At 47.9% G+C, this 24,925-nt stretch overlaps 1 protein-coding gene across 5 annotated transcripts in view; it reads left to right on the top strand.

The window, feature by feature from the left end:
- Window positions 1–8,195: 8,195 nt before the first annotated feature.
- PMFBP1 (polyamine modulated factor 1 binding protein 1) overlaps window positions 8,196–24,925 on the top strand; it is a 60,106-nt gene continuing 43,376 nt past the window's right edge. For 2 of the 5 annotated variants that reach the window (XM_074582598.1, XM_074582601.1), the window contains exons 1-2: window positions 8,242–8,831; window positions 10,815–10,935. Coding sequence is in view for 2 of the 5 variants with exons in the window: in XM_074582601.1 (XP_074438702.1) it covers window positions 8,341–8,831; window positions 10,815–10,935 (612 nt within the window). In the remaining 3 variants the exon portion in view is untranslated. Of the gene's footprint in view, window positions 8,914–10,814; window positions 10,936–24,925 lie in introns of all 5 variants that reach the window. The other 3 variants (XM_074582600.1, XR_012586447.1, XM_074582599.1) reach the window with 3 other exon arrangements.

Below are 24,925 nucleotides of genomic sequence, written 5' to 3'. Positions count from 1 at the left end.
AAAAATTAAATCTCTCTAAGGCATTGAATCATGTGCGTTCCCACGAGTGCTCAGCGTGTGTCTGCGCTCCACATATCTCATCCGATGTTGTCCCTCCCATATTGGCTCCAGGCTTACATTGCAGAAGGAACCTTGGTGGGTCCTGCAGCATCTCAGCTTTGGAGATTCATAGCTGGCTTGGTGATTTTATAAAACATTTGTGTTCTCCATACTTTATTAGTCACTGACAGACTCATTGTTTATAACATACTTCTCAGCAAGCTGTTTGCGACTCATCGCCCTGCTTGCTTTATAGTCTATAAATATTTAATTCTTTAATAAACTGCTTATATGTAATATCAAATGACTGATGTACTTCTTTCCCCTCTTCAGCAGTGCTACTATTTGCAAAACAATTCGTTTGGTTTTTTGAATAGCAATATGTTCTATAAATGCTTGAATTTCCTTTTTCTAAATCACAATTTCTTCAGGGTATTTGGTAAATTGACAAGCAGAGCAACGGTTCCCGTAGTGTTATAAGAGCTGCCCCTTCCTACAACCTCCGTGGGGAGATTCACTTCAAAATGGTCACAGACTTGTAATCAGAAAATATTTGGGACACCAGAGGTAATATTTCACACCTGTGCATGTGGAAAAGCAGCAATAGCCTGTAGGGGCCAGAGCACCTCTGCAGAAGCCATGTGAGAGCACGTTCAGCGTTGCACGGAGCTGGGTGCCCAGCCTTTCAGAGTGGGTATTGTGGAGCGAGCATCACTGCCTCTTGCTGCAGGCTGCATCACCACCTCCTCGGCCTCGCCCACGGACCTGTTGTGTATACGCACACTCCACGCTCATTTTCCCAGCTGCTTCTTTTCGGGAGCACTTGTAAAAAGAGTGACTCTGACTAGTCTTTTGGTTCTAAGCTGCTTGTCTCCATCTTCCCTGGGGGTCTCTTGCCCTGGAGCAGGCAGAAGGCTGCGTGAACTCATCTGGCAGTTCCCAGCCTCTCCTTCCTTTGGCCCTCCTCCCATAGTGTTGGATGCTCTCCTGCATTTGACAGTAGCAACCTTGAGGACTGCAGGAAAAGTGTCAGCCAGGTGAGGCCACCGCTAGAGCCATTGATCTGGTTTGCAGCCTGCTCCACGTCTTGGTCAGAAAACCCTCCTAGGATTTGGCAGCAAGCTCTGGTCAGGGTGGACGGGCTGCCTTGACTGCACTAAGACCCATGGGCAGAGGGGAAACTGCTCTGCCGTGCTCTGCAGTTAGGATTGTCCATCGTTGCAGGCACAGGAAGGGAACTATGAGACTGCACCACCTCCTCTGTGCCTCATAGCCTGTCTTTCAGTCCTTATCTTGCCCTCCACCTTAGGGCAGATTTGTGTTTAGGCTCCTGCACTATCAACCCCTTCCCTTCCCCAGTGGCTACGGCTCACAATGTGCAAAGGCACTGTTCAGGACTGAGGGTCCCTGCTTGTGCTGCCAGGGCAAAACCAGGTCGGGGGAAGGATCCAATACCTGGAATGATGACAAGGGCATGGCACATGCATGGCTTTTCTGTGGAGCCACATTGTGTTTGTTTCAGTTATTCCGTATTCCCAGGCTCCATTTGGTCTTTGACAGACAGCGCCTCTGCATTGAGCTGCTTTGAGGCTGGAGACCAGAAAGACAGGGCAGGGTCGGGTGGCGCCTTCTGGGTTGCTGTTCCACAAGGTCCAGACCAGCAGTGCCATTGTTCTGGGGTCAAGAAACAATCAGTTGGGGTGGACAGGGTGGAGGTGATCTGCTCAGGTCACTCCAGCTGCTCATGGCTGCTCAGGTCCCTACAGTAAACTGGCTTTGGGCTGCTCGCTTGGGTCTAGGTTGATTTTAGCACAAGTTCCTTTTCATCAGGACAGCAATATGTCTTAGCCATGCCTTTGAGAGGGCTGCGTGGACAGGATATTCACATCTAACTTCTGAGTTAAGTTGACGATTGGGTTGTCCCTTGTGTCCTGAATTTTTGAACGCTGTTTGAAACTGCGAGCAGAGAGAGCCCGGATTTAGGATTATTGCCCAGAGGCTGTACGGATGTCCTATTTTTTATCGGAACTGGCAGTCTGTTCCTTTCTGCTCAGTCTCCTGGGCGCCTCTGCAGAAGGGTGTGTGCATGTGCATGTGTGCGACAGGGATGCATCTGTTGAGATGCACAAAGGAACTGGAGGCAGATGACAGCTCGACGGGTCTGTGGTTAGGAGTCCTTAAGCAGCATTGGGCAGCAGCTTCCCTCTTTGCTTCGGGTCACTGCATCCTCTGCACATTGGTCCTTAGACAGATACAGACTAGAGCATAATCCTCCTGTTCGGGGCTCTCAGTGCTCCCTTTGTGATGGGGCCTGCCTAAGGAGACCTGGTTACCGTCTGCAGCCTCCTTTGGGCAGGTTTTCATGCCACCCCTGTGTCTGTGACAAATGGCATACCTTTAAGAGGCAGCGAAACCACCCCACTCTGACAGCTGAGGATCTGCTCAAGAGCGTTTCTAAAGCCACAGGTGAAGTCTGTGCATGCCCACAGCGTGGTAGAAGAGGAGAGCTCCTCTCACAATGGCTCCCGTCTGCAATAGCCTTTCCTCTCCATCCTGCCTCTCCCTTTTCGGGTAGAGAGGAGAGCAACGCTCTCTCCCTCCCTGGAGACCAGGTCTGGCTGTAGCTTGAGCCTTACCCACAACCGAGGATGCGGCAGAGGCTGAGGAGGCTGTGAAGGCAGAGGCGTTCAGGATCGGTGTAGGGCAAGCACATAAGGCACAGACCTTCCAAAAGCTGGTGTCAAACACAGCCGAAGTGAGGGTGTTGCTCTTTGCTGCTGGTCCACTGTATCTTACTTGGTTCAGCCCTTGCTGATGTACGAAGGTGGAAACCCCTGGCCCAGAAGCGCATTCTTAGCAGAACAGAGTAGCCAAGAAATCCTGTTTCCACACGCACGTATTTTTGTCCTTGTAATATCCAGTGGTACCATTCACTGCTCTGAGAAAAATGGGTGAAGGCAGATCTGGCCAGCTCCCGTCTCTCTGTGTCCCCAGCAGCCTCCTTGATGGCACAAGTGGCCAGGAGCTGCTCTGCCCCAGGCCCAGCTGCAGCTGAGCCCCGTGTCCCACTGTCCCATGGTGGGGACACAGAGCTGTCAGGGCAGGGACCTGCTGGGCGCTGCATCAGGGCTCTGTCCCTTGGGCAGTACACGCAAGCCTGGCATCAGCCAGCGCCAGCGTGCTGCCGTGTTGTCACTCCACCCTTGAGGCTGTCATCGGACCCCTCCTTTGCCACCAAGCTGTGGCACTTAACACATTCTCCCTCCAGTTCCTCTTCTCCTGTCCCCCTCCCACCACACACTTCATTGAGATTTCTGAATAAAAACTGGGAATTGTCCAGGCATCCAGCTCCCAGCACTCCGAGTCTCCAGGCGGCGAGCGTGCCTGCTGCCCTGGCTTAAGTATGAGTAATGATAAATAAGTAAATCGCGCAGTGGGCTGTGCTATTCCCTAATGAGCCTGTTTGTCCCAAGCACAGTGCAAAAAAAACCTCTTCTCCTTGGCGATAACCTTTCTGCATATTAACATTATGTATGCATTCATGTGACTTCCTCTGCCTCACCACCACCTCTTCAACTCATTTAAATAAAAATAATTTATGTGGACATTCCTTCAGTCAGGATTCCCCCCCCAATAATATTTCGTTGATGCTGTGCACCCAAATGGGGTCGTTATGCTTTCGCATATCATTAGGGCTTTATAAAGAACAACAGCGACATCTGCATGTGCCGCAGCGCTACAGAGATGGGGGGAAAAATACGGAAAACAAACCCCAAATGAGCTCCAAGCTCATCTGGCTCTGTCTTTCCTCAGTGCCTTCGCCACCACCACGGACACAAGTAATTGTACAGTGTAATCACATCACGGCTCATCTGAATATTCATAACCAAGACAAAGACTTGGAGGAGAAGAAAAGTGGGGGAGGGAAAGGAGGAGAATTTAAATATAAAACAGCATTTCATTTTGAAGCAAAGTTCCGCATTCAGCTCAAGAGATTGTCTTGATACCAATATTGTCTGTCTGCCGTTCCAAAGTGGTGGGCAGTGGTAGCATCGCACACATAGCCCCCTCCGTGGAGAAAGAAAATAAAGCACAACAACAAACAGCGACAGAACTGCCCCCAGCAAAAGTGATATTTGAAGAGTCGCCAACGGTGGCTAACCAGCTGCTGTTTTTCCAGGAAAGAAACAGTCTATTGAGGGAGCTTTATAAAGACCCCAATTAATATGTTGTGCATGTATAAGATCTACAAAGAGCCCACTGTGTTCCTCCCCCCGCAACCACCACCTTCTCTTCCTGATCAGTGCCAGTGGAGAAGGATCTGAGCTACCAAATAATTGATTAATCACTTCAGCGGTGACAACACCCCTCTCCAAAATAAAGAGAGAAGAAAAACAAACACAAAAAGAGGCAACTGTTCGCTAATTAGTGTGTAAATTACCGCTAGTTCCATCCTTCTTTGTACCTTTAAAAAGGAAAAGAAAAGAAAAGAGAAAGAGTAGAAAAATATAATCCCCATCTTAATGTATATGTTGTCTTCATTTCTTTCGTATTACTCTGATATCCTTTACTAGTATTAACCCAGAAGTGTGGTGGTTGTCGAAGCTGTGGCTGGCTCTGCCAGTTCATTCCCCAAAGAGCTCCTATTTCCATTCCACTGGAGCTTATATTCCTTTAAATGTCTAGCGCAGCATCATTTCCCCCTTTCTAATACATCACTCTGCTGGAATTAGAAGAATCCAAGGTTATATCCAACTTCAAAGGTTTCCAAGTCATCATGATTTTAGTAAAAGTAGAAGACAGATCATGGAACAAGTCCCTGGCTTTTGAAGATAGGCATCATAGGGACCTTCCTCCCTCTGTCTGTTTCTCGCTCTCCCTCTCTCTCCCCCCAACTTTGTACCTCTCCAGCTCTGAATGTCCCGCGCTAGCGCGGTTTAATGATATGCAAATGAAATATGCATAAAACCATTCTACTGTATGATGATTAAACACTGGAGACATTAACAGCCGACGCTTCGCTGTTTGACTATAATAATCTTTCCCGAGCATCCACTTTGATTGCAGAGTTATGGAAACCCATAGCAGTTGGCAGAGAGAGAGTAAGAGAGAGAGCGAGAAGGAAGGAGAGATGCAGGGACGCATCACCCATCTCTGCATTTATCCCACTCCAGGAGACGTTTCCCCCCCTTTGTACTGCGTTCCTACTGCTGTCTTTTGTAATCCATCCATGCGGTCGCACCAGGGCGATTAACGGGAAAAAAACCCTCTTTTCTCTTAATGTTTCAAAGCTCATTAGCCAAACGATTATTCCTCATTAACAGCGAAAGCTCATTCATTAAAAGAAAAAATATGCCCAAAAGATGCCAGCGCTGTTAATCCCAAGCCCTGTAGCTGGGCTGTAAATCCCATGCTAGTATTTTCCATGCAGAAGGGAAGCGCGCCAATCCACAAAAAAAAACCAAGCAAAAAGAAAACATTTTGTGTGTTTTGTAAAATCCGCAAGAGAGGCAATTAATATTCCCGTTGTATGACTTTATTTTTTGTCTCTCCCTTTTGTTTCCAGTGCCCTTCCCTGGCTCAGCGCCTGGTGCCAACAGAACACCTTGCAGGATCCTCAGCAGCGCAGACAACGTAAGTAGCCAGCTGTCCCTTGACGCCCTCTTCCAAAAGCCCCAAGCCCTCCGGACCCTGCGGAGCGCCTGTGCGGCTCTTTCCCTCGCTCACCCCTCCGGAGTGCCACCTGGGTTTCACAAGTAGCACCTTCCAAATCTCTCTGTCTTCCAAGTTTGTGCATGTCTGTGTGGCATCCCTCCTCCTCCTTCACTCCCATAGTGGATCTTGTAAAGGGCTTCAGATCGGCCCCATTCATCTCCCTGGTGATAGCAGTGAATGTAGATAAATCTCTGACTGCCTGCTTGCTGCTGGAGTATGATTTTTATTTTGTCTTCAGTGTATACCTAGGTCAAAAAGTGGGATGTATACTGACGTTGGGTGAGTGTGTGTGTGTGTGTGCCTGTGTCTTTCTCACTCTGTGTCGTTCTCTCTCACCCAAGCACACAAACATACATCTCCCTGCATGTGTGTGTGTGTATATTACACGCGTGCACACAAATATATATCCACACACGGACGTATGTGTGTATACACAGAGGTATACACACATCTCCGTCATACACACCCCCACACTCACACATCTAATCTGCAATTATCTGAGGCATTGTGTGCATATGTGTATGTGTGTCCATACGCACACTGTTCTGTGTGCGTATGTGCATACACAGGCATCTCTCGCTACACCGATAAACATTCCCTCTCCTCCCAGCAGAGGCTGTATGCAGCTGTGATCCTGCCCTATAAGAGCCGTATTCCGTCCTTCCTTCGGCGTGCTATTCGGAGACCTTCAAGCTCCCTTCTCGGAGTCTCTCCCGAGCTGCAGAATTGGCATCTTTCCCTGAGGTTGTCCGAATGGCAAGTGGCATCGTCTGTAGCTTGCATTCTTGCAGCTTCTCATGGCATTTCTCTCTCGATGTCGGCTATTCCCTTTTGTTTGTTGTTGACTGGGCTGGGTGTGGTTGGGGTTTTTTTGGAGTTAATTGTAAACGAACCTGAATGGCAAACACGCCAACAGCTTGCGAAAAGAAAAAAAAAAGAAAAAAAAAAAAAAGAAAGCCCCACACAAACGCCTTCTGCTGCGACAGATGCCCATGTTGCCCCTGGCATGGAGAACGGGCACAAGGGGTTTGTTGTTGAGGTTTTTTCTGTTGCTGTTTTTATTGTTCGCATTTCCCTTTTCCCTTTATTTTTAAAGACTCCAAGATGCCGGCCTCGGCTTGGAACGGAGCGGTGTCATGGCGGAGACGACGGCCTTTGTCTCACAGGGTGTGAAAGCATCCGTTGTGCTGGCTCCACTGCGGCAGAATGACGTTTAAAGGGGGGAAAAAGTGCTGAAAGTCCGAGTTGCGCAGCGCTGGTGGGGGAGCCCCTGGCCCCACAGCGGCGTGCGTCCGAGGAAGGGCTCGCAGCGAAGGAGCCTAGTCTGTAATCCTGGCACTCGCGCCTCCGGTCGCTGCCTGCCGTTTGCTCCTGGGGGTCTGGATAATCTCCCTTGGCTTTACCGCACTGTCTGGCCCGCGCACAGGGCCCCCGTAACATATACCCGCTGCCGCGATCGCAGGGAGCTGTGGCGTTGCCACTGAATGGATGGCACTGTGCCAACTCCGCTGCCATCCGCCCTTGCAGCTCTTTTCCTCCCTCCTCCCTCCCGCTCTCCCCTCCTCCTCCTCCTCCCGTCGACTTGACGTTAATTAACACACGGGTTAATTGATTTTAAAAGCTGAAGAATTACAGTTAACTTTTCCCACAGGGTACGGACGCCAGCCGCTTGGCACGGTTCTGCCGCTCGCGCTGGTGCAGGGGGGCAGGGAAGAGCCCGCAGCAAAACCAGCGACTGCGGAGGGATGGACGGACGGTCGTCCGCCTGTTGGAGTGTGGCTGGGGGCGGCTGACGCGCTCCTGCCTCGTCCTCCCGACATGTCACCGCTATATTTTGCTATAAACAATCAAAGCAATCCCTCCCCTCGCCTCTCCCACCCACCCTCCTTTCAGAAAGGCGAGCTCTGTCGAAGTTTAAGCAGGGAAGCCGTCCCCCCCAAAGGCTTATCACAGCACACAAATGACCAGCCTCTGCGAGGTCTTGCACCGCAGGGCTCCCCACCCCGAGCACCCTGCAACTGCTGAGGTGGGGCATCGGAGGACCGCTGCCTGTTATGGGTTCATCCTGTCTTCCAGTGCTCTTTTTCGTTGCCTTAATTGGCTCAGATACGTTGCTTGGGGTGAAATATCTCAACCAGGGGAAAGTTAGCTCGTTGTAATTACAAGAGAAATAAACCATGTGAGGGCTTTGTTTTTGTGCTTTTGCTCTCCCTCGCCCCAATCTCTGCCGCGAGTGAGGGTGAGTGACGGTGCGGCTGGGAGGAGACGCAGCAATGCTGGGAACTTGCTGCTTTCACCTTCCCGTGCTTTCATTTTATTTCATTTTGTTTTTTTAAAAGCATGAAGCAAGTGAAGCGACGAGAGGAATCCATTATGCAAATCAGGTCACATTTGCATAATGTCTCATGACTGGAATATGCAAATGAGTTGTATAATTTATGAGTGCCAGTGTCTGTCTAAAAGTGTTTCCCAGAATTTATAAAAAGTGAGACGCAGGGAGGGCAGCTGGGCTGGCTGCCCTGCCAGGAGGGCTCTGCGCTTTCTTTTCAAAGTCTTCCTTGAGATCAGCAGCTCAAACGCTCATTAATGAGAAACAAGCCCCCCTTTCCACCCTGTCCCCCTCGGTTTATTTTCCGTTTCTCCCTCTGCCAAGCCCCCGCCTGCTCCCTTCGAACTTCTCCAGGAGGCGTTCGGCTGGTGCAGGGGAGCCGGGACCGCGATGGCCGCGCAGTCCCGTGTCGGCTGGCTCAGCCTGGGTCTCACTCTGGATGTCTCTCGGGCTCGTACCAGCAGGAGAGACCCTGCCTTTCAGGCAAGCGAGCTCCATGGGCACAGTGTGCATCAGGGAGCTGCGTTGAGAGGCTTGCCTCCGACAGGCATGGTGGGATTATTTGCAATGCGCCACGTCTAAGTTGTGCTTTGAGTCAGAGACCCGTGCCTGACCTTCGGAAGAGCTGCAAGGTCGGTGCAGGGGTGGCAGTGCCAGTGGAGAGAGACCTCGAGTTTCCTGCCCAGAGCCGGCAGTGTTCAGCTTCAGCACTGAAAAGGTCTCCGGAATATCTGGAAATGCAGGACAGGTATCAAGACTCTCTTTCTTTTTCTTTTTTTTTTCTTCTTCTCTGCGTGTTTGGAGATCTTGGGAGCATCAGGAGAATGCAGGTAGGCTATTTCACGTGGGGACACCACTGCTCTGAGCTGTCTGCACAGGGAGAGGGTAAATAATAACAGACACGGGCACGTGGAACGCTGTGGTGTGGCAGTGACTGCGGCGTGGCTCTGGCGCGTGGATCGCAGCCTGCCCACTCCGGCCAGCGGCCAGCGAGGAGCGGCAGGGTGGGTGAGCCCAGGGGTCGGGGGCAGCCCAGCATCAGCCTTCCTCAGCTCTGGGAGGTTCCCGAAAGGGCTTTTGGACAAGAAAGTGTGATTTGCTTTTCTCGAGAATCTGCATTTCAATTGTAAAAACTGTGTTTATCTCTCTGGTTTCAAAACAAGTTTTTTTGTTAGTTACCATCTAAACTGATGAATCTCTCACTTGCAATTGGTTTCAAAATGTAAGTCTTTGTGTGGTTTATTTCATAGATGCAGGTCTTGACTCTGACAGCGTATGTCATACTGAACATCTCCAGCACAAAGAGTGAATTCATAAACTGTGCTTTTACCTGTGACTGTAGGATTCCTGGAGTGGGACTATAAAAGAACCCTCTGCATTAGGTGTAAGGAAGGCAAAGCTGGCATGTCTTCTGTCTTGATAAGCTACTTCACCCTCAAGGCAGCAGCACATCCAGACTCCAAAGCATCTTTTGCTTATGTCTGTTCCACGTCGGTGCCTTCCTCCTGCACCGAAGAGTGACTGTCCCCTGTGCTGGTCCTCACCGGTGCAGTTAGCAGAGAAGTAGCTGAGTCTGACCTTGAGCCTGTTCAGGGAAAATGACTGGATCAGGGCCACTGCGAATAACTGTTGTGTCCGCTGAGGGCAGCGGGAGACAGGGTGTTTTGTGGGGAGCTGCAGCAGCAGGAAGGGCCGAGGGCCATGGGAGGGAGCGGTGTGGTAGCCCCGGGGAACATCACGCAGCTCTGGGACCGGTGGCCCTGCAGTGTCAGGAGTCAGGGCCGTTTTTAACCTCTAGGCAAACCATGCTGCTTTGCTTATCGCTAATGCTCTTGCAAGCTGGAAAGGAGAGGAGGACATCTGTTCACTTGTTAGGGCGTTTGGTGTAGCATCAGCAGATCCTGCACCAGGACTTGAGTTGGTTGTCTGGTCGGTACCTGTGACGGGCAGTCTCTCAGGGCTGGCCAGCACCGAGGCCTGGGGTCATGGGGTTGGAGGAGGACCCCTGAGGTTGTGGAGCAATTCAGAGGCATCAGACGGAATTCAGTCTCCGTCTGGGGAGATCCCACAGCTCTATCTGGAGCCTCTCCCCTCTGTGCTCTGCTTTGCACAGGGTGCTGGTCGTGGTGCCCCATCCCTGCCACTGCTTCTAACCCATGTGGCACAAGGAGAATATCAACAAACGTGGGACAGAAGAAGCAACAGAAGCTGCACTTCTCCTTCTCGAGATACAGCGTGCAGTTCAGGTTTCCCTGCTACTTCACCTTCTCTCTCTCCAAGGCACAGCTCTCCCCAGGACCCCTGTCATGCCATCCTCTGCCCTGATGTCCCCAGGGAGAGCAGCCTGCTGGAGGACTCCCTCCCTTCCAGTGGGCAGGGCCTTCTATCTATGTGTTGCTTTTTGGTATTTTTATAAAACCATCAAAACTCATGAATGTTCTCTTTTGGTTTTGATGCTGCACTGAGGACTGGTGAATGTCCTGAGCTTTGGATTTAGGGATGAAACAGCTTCTTTGGGGTGGGAGAATGAAAGTTTATCCAACGTATGCTCTGAAATTTCCATATCTACTGGACAAGATTTTCTGGACTTTGTAGGTCAAGTAACAAGGGACAATAGCATGGGGAATCCCTCACACAGTATCACTCGTTTATAGTCTGTGTTTCTATTGAGGTGGTGCTTTTTGCCAGCTGAATAGAGTGCGCCTGACAGACCCTTGTTGCTTTCTTCCAGTGTCCTCCTGTGCTTGGCCTCTGTGGTTCTCCACCTGCGGCTTTGGAAGGATTCCCTGCAGGTCCCTCCTGAGACTTCCCCGGGCCTCTCTCTGCAGTTCTTGCTTTCTGTACCTATGGAGGTAAGCCATCTGAAACACTAATCAGCAGACTTGTGAGCTGAGGCTTCTCTGCATGTAGGGGCCTGCTCAACAGAGCATGGTTTAGCCATGTGCCTACTAACGTTACCTGTTGTTGTAATTTCCACCAAGAGGAGTCCCCACATCCTCGCTTTTGCCACCTTCCATTCCTCAAGTACTGATGCTGGTTTAAGCAATGGGATACTGTAATAGGTAACCACTGGGACCTCCAGTTCCCTCCTCACCTCTCCTGGTTAAGGCATGCAACATCAGGCAATGCTAGCCTGGGTTGGATGGATGCTCCTGATTTCCCATTCCTGCTGGTGTTGAGCTCCATGACAGTGTGAGCTGTTGATGCCAATGTCGTGACCCGTGTTCTGAGCTGCCAGCTTTGTCCCACCCTTTCTCGGTTTTGCACAAGAAGGGCAAGCTGCAGGCAGAGGTCTGAGCACTGCTTTCTGAACAGGTCTGTGAAGGCACCAGTCTTCCAGCAACAGGCATCAGCCATCAGCATCGTGTTACCAGCCTTGGCACACCTAATGGATGTGCCTGACATTAAAAATGGCTTGTCTGCATGGGGCTTATTGCCTGATGGTTGTAGATAACAACAGTTGTAAGCAAAGTGCATAAAATCTTTAAATCTTTAACAAATCTCTCATTAATCCCAGCTAAGTAGATTAAAGCTGACTGCAGGCTTTAAAAGGAAGCAAGCTGATCACTTGTAAGACAGAGAAAATATATACAATGAAAAACAGTCAGACAGAGAGGGTGTAATGTGCAGTTCCTTTGTTCCTGGTCTAGATAAAACTAGGACGGCAGTCAGCCCAGTAGGCTTGGGTTCAATGGAGCCAAAGATTCAATGAGATGAGACTGTACAGCATGATTCTATATAGCATGCTTCAAAAATATCAAAGATGCTACAGGCAGATATTGTCTATGCACTGCAGACTCTGGAAACGAAGAAGTTTTGTATGAATGGCACCTTCAGAAAAACAAGACAGAACGCTGAAGTCCCAGATGAAAATCAGGATCCTTCTCAAGGTTCAGCCTGATGCTAAGGTCCTGAACACGAGAAGGGCCTGTTTGTGGCCTCTGGTACTCTCCCTACTGTGGTCACTGGAACTGATCCGTATTTGTAGATATAACTCTGATTGGAAAGGAACTGGTTAAATATCTTAGCAGAATGAAATTCAGCCAGATATTTACATTTTGCTTCAGTAACCGAAGGAGTGGATTTTGTAGGATTAGGCTCTTAGCTGGAGTGATTTGGGGTTTCTCTTCCTTAGAACCACGTGTTCCTTTTCTAAAGATATAACCTGAGGTGTAAAGTACATAAACATTGCTAGCTGTAAATGTCGCGGGTACAGCTGAAAGCTCTTCAGCAAAGGCCGGACATATCTTTATAACCCATCCCTGTTGTAACTCAGTGACTTGCTCTCAGCTCTCCCCTTTGCGCACCCATCTGCCCATCCTATTTTTCTGCTCATACATCTGTCCATGGCTCCTGCTCATCCAGGACCATATACTGCCTGTCACTCTCTTCCATGTTTTGTCTGTCCCAGCCCCTTATTTCAATGGTGCCCATTTTCTTTGCAACTTCAGTGACTCTGTTTTCACTGTCTTTGCCTTTGACTCTTGTCACAGCACTGTCCCCAGGCCAACAAGGACTAGGCCTTTCTGCTCTAGCATCTATATATGTGTGTTTCAAAGGCGGCACCAGGATGACCAGTGCTAAAAATTGCAGCAGGACCTCCTGCTTCTATGGTCATGTGTCCGAATGGGAACACTGATGTTGTTTCCTGAAGATTCAGGTTGACAATCAGGTCAATGGCGGGTTTTCTGAGCTTGGTGGTAAGCAAGGGAAAGCAAGAGATGCAGGATAAATCTTCTGAAGGACCAAATGCTGCTTGACCAGCAAAGCCTGAGTGAGCCTGGGTCCACAAGAAGGGAGCTCTTGTGTTCCCACATTGGCAAGTGACATTTTGCTCTTTTGAGAGCAGCTGAAATCTGAGGGTGCTTTGTGAGCAGGGCGGGTGGTAATGTCCCTCTTCTCTACCTCATCCTGCGAGATGGGCAGAACAACAGACTCAATACAGGTGATTCAGCCTGGGCCTTTGGCTGTGCAGTTAGATCTTTAGTGGCAGAAGGAAGAAGCTGGCTGAAGGTTTCAAAGCTGCCGTAGCAATTGGTCTCCTAAAACAGTCACACCTGTTTAAATAAAAAATTGCGCTTTGTCTAATCATGTGAGGAGATGGCTGAAAAACAAGGGCAGGAGGGTGCCCTGCTTCTCCCACAACTTTACCAAAATTATGAGCAGTTCCTGTTGTCCCTCTCAGATGATCATAGGATATTGTACTTAAATGCTGAGATCTGCTCACCTTACTCCCCAAATAGTCAGCTTCCTCACCCTGCAAACTGCCCAAGGGCGCAATAAGTAGGTTAATGCTTGCTTTAGGGTTAGCCTGAGGGTGAGAGTTCCCCATAGGAACAGCGGAGTTGTGTTTGCTTTGTGCGTGCGCCCGAGTTCATGCCCGGGGAAGCCTTCAAGATGAATGAATACCTACTGCTCCCATTTCATTGTTGTGTGCCGCTTCCTCCTCATTTCTGGCCCAGCAGTGGAAACCTGTGTAGCTTTGTGGCTGATTACCGAGTGGTCACTTTGCATAACAGTCCTGCTTATTGTGTTAATTCTGTGTTCATTGATGCCTTTCGTTCTTTACAGTTTTGATTCTTTTGTTTGGGAGCAAGTGGAAGGAGCGAGGGACAAGGACAGAGAAACAGAAGAAATGCAAAAGGTGGAGATTACATCTCTGAGTATGATTTGCATGCTGCAAACATTAGTATACTACAGCCTGGAGACATGGCTATTGCTGTGTCTTCTATTTCCAAGACACAGCCTATGTGCTGGGTTCCCTCACGGTTCTCTGTACTCAGAATCTGGAGCACAAGTCACAGGCAGCTGAACATCTTGAAGAGGGTCAAGACAGCCCAAGGCATCTCTTTGGGGCTTTGAAGCCAGGTCGCTCAGGTCAAAGCAGGCAGCACTAATGTAGCTCCCAGAAAACTGATTTCAGCTCCTTTGTGTCATCCTGTACCTCCCAGCCGGGGAATCCCTCTGCGGCGCTCTCTGGGACTGAGGAATTGCCCTTGTGCCCTGCGTGCACTGCAGCGAGTGCGGCTGCTGGGAAGAGCTACAGGAGAAGCAAACTTAACTGCACATCCCAGAGGCTGGTTGGCTTGGTCGCTTCTTGGCTTGTGCTTGGAAAGAAAGGCTGCCAGCTGCACGAGGCAGAAGCCCCACGGGCCAGACACTTACTGAGATCCAGAAACAATATCTCTTCTTCATGCTCTGTTTGCTCACCACTAGCATCCTGCCCTTCCATTTAGACAGGGGTTGACCCGGAGAAGCCAAGCACCCAGCATTTCCATGGGATCCTGTGCTGTTTCGTAAACATCTCACCCTGAAAGAGTGAGATGGGCCTGACTGGCACAGCTCTGAGCCCTTGACCTCTGTGTTCTCCACAGAACCCTTTTACATCAGGGCAGACTAGCGCAGGGAGGAGCAGGTTGTTACACCTTTTTCCTCCAGCTGTTTCTTATGAATCGCAGTGATTCTGGATTCAGATTCTGAATCTGGATTCAGGTCTCTGCCAGACCAGGCACAGTGAGGCTGACAGGACTAAGATTTTCATTGGGATGGCGATGTACTGAATATTTCAAACAGGTTCAGTCAAGAGTGGCTTGTGTGTGACCAGGACCAGGCTGTTTGCTGAAGATCAGAGACCGTTCTGCTGCAGAAAGGAAAGGGTCTTCTGCATAACCTGGCGTACACAGAGCTGATGCCTTGTTGCCTTGTTGCCCAGTTCTCATGCACGTTCTGTCTAGCTGCTCAAGCCCTGACTCAGCCACCAAGGCCACATCTCAGGTTTCCGTTGCACTTTTCCAGTAGTGGTTTGGTTTCTTTTTTGCTTCAGCCTCACTTTGACCAGGGTAAATAATGGAGCAACAGGAACTGAGGTTTCAGGTGGTTTTTAAAGAGCAACTTATTTGCTGGTTAAAGATTCGACTCGGGGAAGCAAATCAGAGCCAGAAAAAGGCAAACGAAGAGGTACATTCTGCCAGCTTTCAGTTACCACGTCTCTGCTCCAAGAGACCTTGAGCTTAGGCAGTCAGCTTCAGAGCAGCAGAGCTGTTCTCCTGCTCAGCTGCTTGATCTGTGCATTGAAAGCCCAGTCCTGTAAGAAAGCCTGTGTGATGACACGGGGCGTACGCTGCTGGCTCCTCAGCAGTGGCGTATCTGAAGTGGTGATGTTAGACCTGGAGATGAGATTCCCTTATAGGCATCTAGCTGGAGGTAGTCCTAGAGGGAAAAAGAAGGTCGTGGTGGGGAAGCAGGAGCTCTTGTGAAGTGAGAGAGCTCGGGACCAGAGAGAGGAAGCAGAGTGCTGTGCTGTTACAAGCGGGAATGGAGTACTCGTGTCCAAAGCGATTTGAGTAGTTCATACTGTAGCAGGAGCCAACAGAAGCACTCCCGTCCCGCAAGACTGGATTGTTTCTTTTCTGGAATATGCTGGTCTGCACAAACTGTCACATTGGATTGGTTCATTCTATGTTAGCCATTTGCAACCTCAAGTCAGGTGTGTTCATTGTGAAGCTGTAGAAGCCATCAGTGAAGGCACTGATGGATGTTTTAAATGCAGTAAGGGACCAGGAAAGGTGCTCACAGAATCCAGACAGGAGCAGCATGGATTCCGGTGGCATGGCCAGCGTGCCAAGTCCAGCACGGCTTGCGGGTACTCAGACACTGCTGTAGCGTTAACTGGCCAGCTCCACCTGCACAGACAGGGACCCAGCCAAGCACAGCAGAAAAAAATAGACCAAGGCTTCAGCATGTTCTCCGACGAAATGTTGAAATACCTAGTGAATTGCCCTACACTAGAATATTTTAAGACTTTTTAAAATAAAGCAAAGAATGACTCTAAGACCACTAAGTAAACACCAAAGCACAGAGCATGAATGTCCAGTCGTGCTCCTCAGACATGCACGCAAACACCCGGGAAGTGCCAATATCAACATACTCAGTAGGTGCAGGGATCTAGGTTGCAGAAATAGGGGCTGCCCGGACCTCCTTCCCTGCACAGCAGCAGTCTGCCCCTTCAGAAAAGATTCAGAGGAATCCTGTGGATTTTCCAGTGGCTTAGCCTTAGATTTTCTGTTTATATTTGTATAACTTAAAATTTTCTATTTGCTCTGTGGTTTGTTCTTCTTCTTTGATGCTTCTTTGAAGCATCATCCATATTAAAACTTCAATTGTCTTTAAAAATGAATTATTTAACTGGTGTGAAATCCTGCCTAAACATTCTTATCTTCATTTAAAAGAGGCATGCATTGATTAATTACCAAATTAAACTACTGTGAACCCAAATTAAGAGTTTGCACTAGAGTTTGCAGCAGTTGCATTAAATCTTTTTAAACTGATTTTTAAGTGATGCTGGTTTTACCTTAGACAAGGCTTTGATTTCAGTTCTGCCACGCTTATATGCTTTTCCTTGCATTATTTTTTCATTTCTCATTCATTCTTCCAGTTTCTGCCTCCCAGCCCTCTGTTCTCACCCTCCAGTGCTGTGGATTTTTTTTTTCTTCCTACCTTCCTACCTTTTTCTGCAGTGTCACTGGCAACCTGCTCCTCTTCTTCTGGTCTCCACTTTCCTGGCTGTCAGTAGCATGTGCCTGCAGTTCCTCTCCCCTCCCCTCCTTCCTTGAAATCTGTGGAGTCTGTTTTTCTCCCCTGTGGAGTGCACAGAGGTTATTAAAGAAATGACAGGCTTACCTGTGTCTCTCAACAGTGCACGAGGCAGGTGCTAAGTGGGAGTGACTGCAAAAGGCAAGAGTGAATGCTGGGCATCTTTTCCAGCAGCGTCTGTCACTGTGACAGGCGTGTGCGCCACAGCCATTGAGGCACGGGAGCAGAAAGCTGGGTGCCCGCAGGCCACCATGAGCACCTGCACGGCAAGTGGGGTGACAGGCTGCCCAGGGCAGGGAGCGCGGGGCAGGGATGGGAATGCAGGAGAGCTCATTGGGGGGACTTTGGTCATGCCTCCTGCATCAGGTTGCCCTGTTTTCACTCGCTGCCAAACTAATTCCAAAAAAGGAAAACAAACCAAAATATGAATTGCAAATCTGTGTGTTCAAAAGCCATGAAATGAGAAACACGAGGTGCTTACTGCAACATGAATCCACCCATGTTGGACACGAGCAGCATTTCCTATTTCTGCTCAGAGTCCTAAATCCGTATCTCAGTTAAAACACGTCCAAGCAGCTATGGCTGGCAAAAACAGGGTTAGGGAGGAAAACAGGGAGGGTTTTGCTATGTTCATTATTACAGACTTTGACTGTGGCAAGGTGAGGTTAAAAGCGTGCCTAGAACTATGTATTCAAAGTTAATTTACTATTTAAATTTTAATGTTTGAAGTTCCTGTTTAATTTCCGTGTAAATATTAACTTGTATTGTCACATAAAGGTAGTATTGACATTTTCAATTAAAAGATTCTCTTTTTGGTTGCTTGCCACTTATTTACCCACTTTAATCCTGAAATTTTCTACATTCATTTTTGTCTTGGCATGATTTTTCTTTAATATTTCTGGGAAAAAAAACCAGTTTTGCCAAAAATCATTTTAACAGAAAAAAAATACATGACACGACTGGGGAGGAGGACCTTACAGATATTTCCTTGAAAAACACAAAAGCCTCTGTGCTTCGATGTAAAGATTTCAGTATTCTTGCCAGAAATATTTTAGCAATGTGCTGCACCTTGCCTTTAGAACTAGCCTTAACTGTGGCATTTCTCACCCTCCAGCCCTGCTGGGAGTGCCTGGGATTCTCTTCCACCCCCATTCCCCGCCTGCCCTCTCCCTGTCTGAGCACACTAGTCCCACAGCCCTGGCTGCATTCCCAAATTGCAAAACTTGGCGTGGTGGTGCAACTTCAGTTCAGCCTCGCCGTGCGTATGCCTTACACCACTGTTCTTTGATGACATGCTGCGTGCGTGGTTACTGCTCTGTGAATGGATCAACGGGTGGCAAAGATGGTCACTGTGGGATTTCTCACCCAGCTGTTGTGGAAACCTGGGAGCGTTGCATGAATGACAGGCAGTGGCGTGGGAGTTGTCTCAGTGGGGAACTGCTTTTGCTAACAGGTACGGCCGGGGGTTCGCTATGTTGCTGGGGACAGTGGGCAAGCCTGGACGCTCGTAGACAGCTCTAATTGTCCTTGTCTTCAAAGTTTTCAGCTTGGAACATGAAGGTGCTTGTAGAATCGCTGAGAGCTCACAGTTTTGCTTGAAACATATGAAGTGCTATAAAGTTGTTAAGTGCTTCACAAATCAGAACTAGACACCTCGAATCAAGCACCTAAAATTAGAGGGCACATGTAGTGTTTGAATCTCTCTCTGCCTCTATTCTGCATTTGTGAAGTGCAGATAATAAAACTTTCTCCTCACAGGGTGCTGAGATTAGGTAATGCTCCCGGAGAATTTAGATAATGATGAATGTCATAGAAATTCCCAGAAGGAAATTAATAACAATGTTCTGTGTGAAGTTTGAAAAGTGTGCGCTAAATGCAAGTTGGAGCCACACACCAAGTTGTGAAAGAGAAAAGAAAATACCGACTGATTCCCTTTTCTGGGCATGTTATCCACCTTGTGAATGAGTAAGGCCAGGACAGTATAGGATCATTTATTGGAGAACATATCATATGCTTATACAGAAAGGCCCAAATTAGGCTGGCAACCTTAATTCTGTCGTATCCAGTGTTTTAATAGTGTCTTGTAATTGTAGTACTTTTCTAAAATAGTTCTACTGTAGGGAGTTTTTTTAAATTAAGAAATCACATCTGTTCTCATGCATGTTTCCATACTTAGTCCAGTTAATGAAAACTGCAAGGGTTAGGCATTCTTTGAAAGCATTCCTCAATAGTAAATGTTAACGGAGACACCGGAGCATTCTCCTAGCTATTAATCTGCAGATAATAGAAGGTCCATTTCTTAAGTACACACAGAAAAGGAGAAGAAGAAATACTGGCTATGACACAAAATGAATTGTCTTCCTTCATGCCCTTGTAACCTAGGGCATGTAGTGCAGGCTGCCAGCCATTGCGTTACAGATTTAAAAGTGCTGGAATCTCTCAGTTCTTTAGCAGGGTGCCTGATGGATTGGTGAGTAATGTACTTGAAGAGTGCATTACTAAGCCCCAGACTAATGGCTAGCTCTTGCCCATGGCTTTTGCTATAGATCATTCATCGTGCTATTCATAAGCTCTCTGCCAGTCTGTGTCTGGCACTTGTGCTGCTGCTGCTAACACCATTTGCCTGATGAATTCTGCATGAACATCCCCTACGTTTTCAGAAGGTGGTAAACCAAAAGGAAAGAGTGAGTCGCAGTTCTCCGGTAGTTCTTCTCATGCTCTTTCAAAGGACATGGTAAAGGATAAGGCGATGGACATGATACTCACTAACCCAGTATTACTAGCACAGCAGCCTATAAAAAAAAGTCTGGGGTTTTTGCACACCACAGGGCATCTTCCTATCACTCGCTGAGGAATTTGTGCCTGGCAACTTTGCTTTCCTAGGAAGACTGATGTTACAGGCCGTGGTCAGATAGAAAGGGGAAGGATGGGTGACTGGGTGCTGAGTATGGCCCTTTGAAAAGGAACTAGTTGGTTTCTCTGACATGTGGTCTGGTGTGCTAGAGAGAGATGCCTTGATGTAGTTAAGATTTGGCTTTTGTGTGAGTTAAACGCGGTACAACCAAGCTTCACAGCAAAGACCACGTCCAGGGTTGACTTCTGGGCTGGCTTTGGTGGACAAGGCAGATGTGTGCAGATGAATGAGTTGCCATGCTTCCAGTCCACACCTGGATTTGGAGGTTTTCCTGTTTCTTTGATATTAGTAAGACTCCCGGGTAACGTCCAGGAGTTGTGGCTCCCTGGTGTGGTTGAGACTAGCTGGACCGCTCCCTGCGCCTTTCACTTGGACCACTGCACGGCCATGAGAAAAGAGCAACCCAGTCAACTATCAATTTAAACTGGTGCCCCATCCCACCTCCAGCTGTGTGAGTCACCCAGGACCCTTTCTGATTCCCAAGTCCAGTCTGGTAGCTTTGCCAATAGAGAAGGTTCAAGCCTTGCTCTGCCATTCTGTGCTCTTTGGCTTTGTATTTTTGCAAGAAGTTACTTAAAATAAGCTTCTGCAGGTCTTTATTAACATATTCCCAATGAGCTTATGGAAAGGATGAAGCCTTCATCCTAAGGAATTTCCTCTACAGCAGTCATAGTAAAGATTGCTGCTAAAACCAGACAGCAGAACCAAAATTGTAAAAACGATGCAGATGAGGAAAGTTCTTCAGTTCCAGTAGTTCTATGGAACTAGAAATAACCCAAACTGAGCAACAAACACTTTAATTTTTCTAATTTACTCCACGTGTTAGGAATGCTGTACTTTTTGAAGGGATAGTAGTAATGACATCAACGTACTTGGGGCACCAGATATTATATTCTTTCAGAGACAGACCTTTTTTTACTGGGGGTATTTTTCTTTACACACTTCAAATACAGCTTGGGCATCTTTTCACTGCCCAAGCAGGGAGCAAATTCTAATTCTTTGTATAATTCACATTAATTCTACAACCAAAAGTCTGAGGGTATGTTGCATACAGAAACAGGTGGAGGATGCAGAGGGTTGCAGACAAAGGCAATGCTGTTAAAAAGGAGTATGCCATAAAACCAGAAATTCCCAGTGAGTATTGTCAATTGGTTTATTTGCATGCTCTTTTGGAAGATGTTTCTGGTAATAACCGTCATCGGCCTATTATTTCTTTTGACCAATCTTTCTCTTTCTCAACCTGCCTATATAAACCTTTATAGTGGCCTATATTTAACTGGGAATATCCTCTGCTTGTTTCCTGTCTTCTAGCTTGAGTTTTCTTTCTTTAACAAGCACAACAGCATGCTGCTCTTTCTTCAAAGAGGAAATTAATTCCGTCCGCAAAAGGGTCAAGTGCTAGAAAGTGCATAGCAATGCAGTTTGCATGGCAGGATCCAGGAGATATGATGCTAATAAGATTCTAAGATGAGAACAGCAGACTGGCTCTGGGGATTCAGATGAAGGGTTCTGTAAATTTTAAAAGAAATGGTCTCCAAAAACTAATGATGTCTGCTTTCCAATTCATTAATAATGTGGAGCAGGGAGATGGGAGTGAGAAGCAGGCCATGCTTTGAAATATCGAAATGTAACAAGGAAAAAAACAGTGAGAGCTCATCTCATCGGGGTCATAAAGCTGGGAGAAACAGGCAGGCTGCAGGGGAACGTAGTGTCGGAGCCTAGAGGGAAGGAAATTGCACTGTGTGTTCTGCTACGTGTAATTTATGCACAGACTCTTCGCCAACGTTGATGTAAAATTTCTGTGCTGAAAACGACGCCACTGTATTGACAAAGCTTTTTCAATGTTCTTGTTTAAGGTGACTTACTACACAGGATGTCTGATGGATTTTAAAAACCTATCTGAATTGTCTTAGCATATTTACAAATGACGCTTGGTAAACCCTCCCCTTCACCTTTTTGCATTGCATGCACGAAACTGAGTAACAAGAACCTGAACCTTGTTTGTAGTTAATAGTGGAAGAAAACCCCTCAGGCAAAGCCTAATGAACCAAGAGCAATTCCGAGCTTTCCTCTGTAATATCTGGAGAGACTGTGCCTTTCCAAGGGCTGCCTGGACACATTGTGTGACCTTGCTGCTTTACATCATGAAAATTTCCCATTACTGGCATAGTGTTTGCATGGAGGTGCTATTGTGCAGATACTATGCTAGAGTCTCTCCTTTATGTGTGCAGAGTTTGCAGCTAATAGAAAATGTCTGTGCTTGACCGGTTTCCAGAGTGAGAAGGTGTGCAGTGGGAGGATTTAGCTCTGACTTTTATTTTGACAAAGCTGTTATGATTTGTAGAGTGAGGTTAAGGTTTTCCTCCTATCTTCTCCTTTTATCTGTGTGATATTTTCTCATCTCGCCTCTAAACCTCCCGTCAGCGATGACTGGTGAGGTTCTGGGGAGCCGCCTGTGCCGCAGAGCCTCGCCACCACCTGAAGCTCTTTGGAGCCCGCTCTCAGACTGCTGCCTGGGCAGCCACGGCCACAGAGAGCCCAGCCCAGGGGCACAGGGCAGGGGCTCCGCTGCCAGCCCTGAGCCTGCGGGGCTGATGCTGCTGGAACCGGCTGCTGCCGCTTCCCTGGGACTCGGCGCTGGCTGTACTTGCACGCTCCAGGTGCAGCGAGGGGCACCTGCCATGCCACCGCGCTGGCCCTCTCATCCCGGGCACTCTCTCGGCCCGGGTGTTTGACAGAGCATCTTTTTAGCCCCAGTAAGACCAGTGTCTTTTCTTTGCTGCATTGTGCTACCCTGAAGCTTTTCTCTTGCGGTCTGCTTTCACAGCCTGCAGGCCCCATCTGTTTTCTTTAGCTTGAGTCACACTATCTCAGCGGCAAGTCATGCTCAAGACAAGTAAGTCCTCCTGGGTACAGGAGCAGGGGTTCAATGGAGTGTTTAGTAAGCGGTAGCATGTGTTTGGGATACTTTGTGCTCTCAGAAGAGCTGTTTTCATGAGGGCTTCTGCTGAGTTGCAGGATTGGGAATGTCTGGCATGTGGTGGGCAATTTTTGGGAGATAGCTCGTCGAGTCTGGCCAGGAGGCTTAAGCTGAGTTTTGTTTTCTAGCTAAAGCCACAGCCATGGAAGTGGGTGAAGTGGGGCTCTGCATCACGTCTGCAACATGTTCACAAAACAGGTTTCTCTTACAGTGTTTCTAAATGCTGTGTATTTCTTCATCAGGGTACCGTGGGGTCCTTGGTACTGACAGGCATGCCTCAGTTGTCCCTAGAGCAAACCACAAATGCATTGGCACCACCTTCAAAAGCCACAGCCTTCACCTTTGTTTTTTTCTGCATGTTCGTGGTCTCCGCTGAATGAGCCCGACTTTACAGGCATTCCCATGAACTGCAGGGATGATACAGCCATGTGTATCAAATCTTCCACTTTCCACATATTTGCATCTTAAATGTTTCCTTGGAGAAGAGCTGGGGAATTTGTTTCCTCAGGAAATCTCAAGATAGATTGATAAGAATTTTCTTGAAGGTTTTCCAGTGAAATTCCCGCTTATGATTCAGTGTCTCGGCACAAGGTTACAGAATGACTTGCCTGCAGTCACATAGTTGGTCAGTGGAGCAGACAGGAGTTCACAGCTGCTTCAGTGGAGACACAGTTGTGTGCATCAGGACTGTCTTATGGCATTGGTAAGGACATGAAAACCAGCTGGTGTATCGGAGGCCCTTTTCATTGATGTTCTGCACCTAGCCACTTAGCAACTGAGTTGATTTTTGTGTCAATGATCTTCCAGCAGAAATTATTCTGGCTTGGAGCTTGGCAGTAACATTACTGTAGCCACCAGGACCTTGGCACAAGCAGTTATATTTTTAAGATCTTTGCTTATGGTGAAGGGGAAATGAGCCAGCATTCCAGTGTAAAATATAAAGATTTCATAAACCTGAATTTCCTGAGTTCTGTGCCACACGTAGACTGACTGATGTGTGATGACCACCGCAAAAAAATTATGCATTCCTTTCTGATTTGCACCAGTTCACTGCTGACTGCTTTTCCCAAACTTTTATCTAAAAGATGAGAAAAACCCTAGGTTTTGCTGGAGGAGAAATAGGAGGCCAAGAAATTTTCTCTGTTCAGAACCTAAAGCTTCTGCTCTAATTTGGGAGCCTACTGCTGGAGACATTCCCCAGTCTTCCTGAGAGACAAACGTCTCCTGTCCCCCTCAAGTCCCCCTCAAGAACAACTACAAAATGAGACATCTAAATTTCTGTAAATCTGTGAATGAGATGTCTTCTATAATCATGGCTTGAAACAGCCTGTGGAGTCCTTTTGAAATACAGTAGGAAATGCTAGAAGCCAATGAGCTCTCTGATCTTCTGGATGTTGTACTGGAACTTGCTCTCCAGGTGAGAAACCCAGCTCTTTGTCCCTGTGCCGTAGTTTCCAGTGCTGCACACTAGCTTTGTGCTTGCAGTAACAGTTAAGGTTGCCCGCATTCCTCGAGCTTGCAGAAAAAGCAGACAAAGATATTGCAAATAATACCTGTGATTTTACTGTCTCATAGCACCCTGCTTAGGGGGAGCTGCATTTGTGCTTCTCATCCTGTAGCTGCTCTTTGCAGGCTGAAAGCTCTCATGGAAGAGGAATCCTCAGCAATCCTGAATAAACTGTCCTGAGCATTTTAAAATGGCATCTTTAATTAGAGGAGACGTTTCTGAGATTGTGATGCTGTCACACTAGTGACATCATCTGCATGTCTGCTGTAGCACAAACCAGGCTTCCTCTGGCTCAGGCACTGAGTTGTCAGAAGAGACACTCTTTGCGCTGCACTTAGGCATTTGATTTAGCTCAGACACAAAAGTCCTTGCAAATTCAATGTTAGGGGAGTACCAGCTCTTTGCCTTCCCGTAAGAAGAGAGCTCCTGCCCTCTTTCGCTAGGACTCGGCTGTTTGGAGCATGACACATTTCAGCAGTTGCCTCAGCTACACCTACTTAGAAAGCAAGTTCTTCCTGCGTGGCTACAGGGTGACAGAAAAGCAGGGCTACACAAGCAGTGTGTGAGGAGCTACCTGTCCATCCCCATTCTCTCAAGTGCGGTATTCCTGACAGGTGTGGTGTATAATCTAGTCTTGAAGGCTTCTGAGGATGGAGACCTCACGGACTTGCAGCCCCAGACAATGAATTCCAGTTCAAACTATCCTTTCCTCTAAAGAGCTTTTCTTAATCTCTCACCTAAAGTAATTTAAGACCATTACTATCTGTGCTTTCTCTCACTGGCATGGGGAAAGGATTACATTCTTGCTGTTTGCAGGAGTCATGGTTTTATTTGTTTGAAGAGATGATT

The sequence above is a fragment of the Larus michahellis genome, chromosome 4 (assembly GCF_964199755.1).
Source record: "Larus michahellis chromosome 4, bLarMic1.1, whole genome shotgun sequence".
Classification (NCBI taxonomy): domain Eukaryota; kingdom Metazoa; phylum Chordata; class Aves; order Charadriiformes; family Laridae; genus Larus; species Larus michahellis.
Note: the sequence above shows the minus strand (reverse complement) of the source record. Positions and strands in the feature narration are given on the sequence as shown.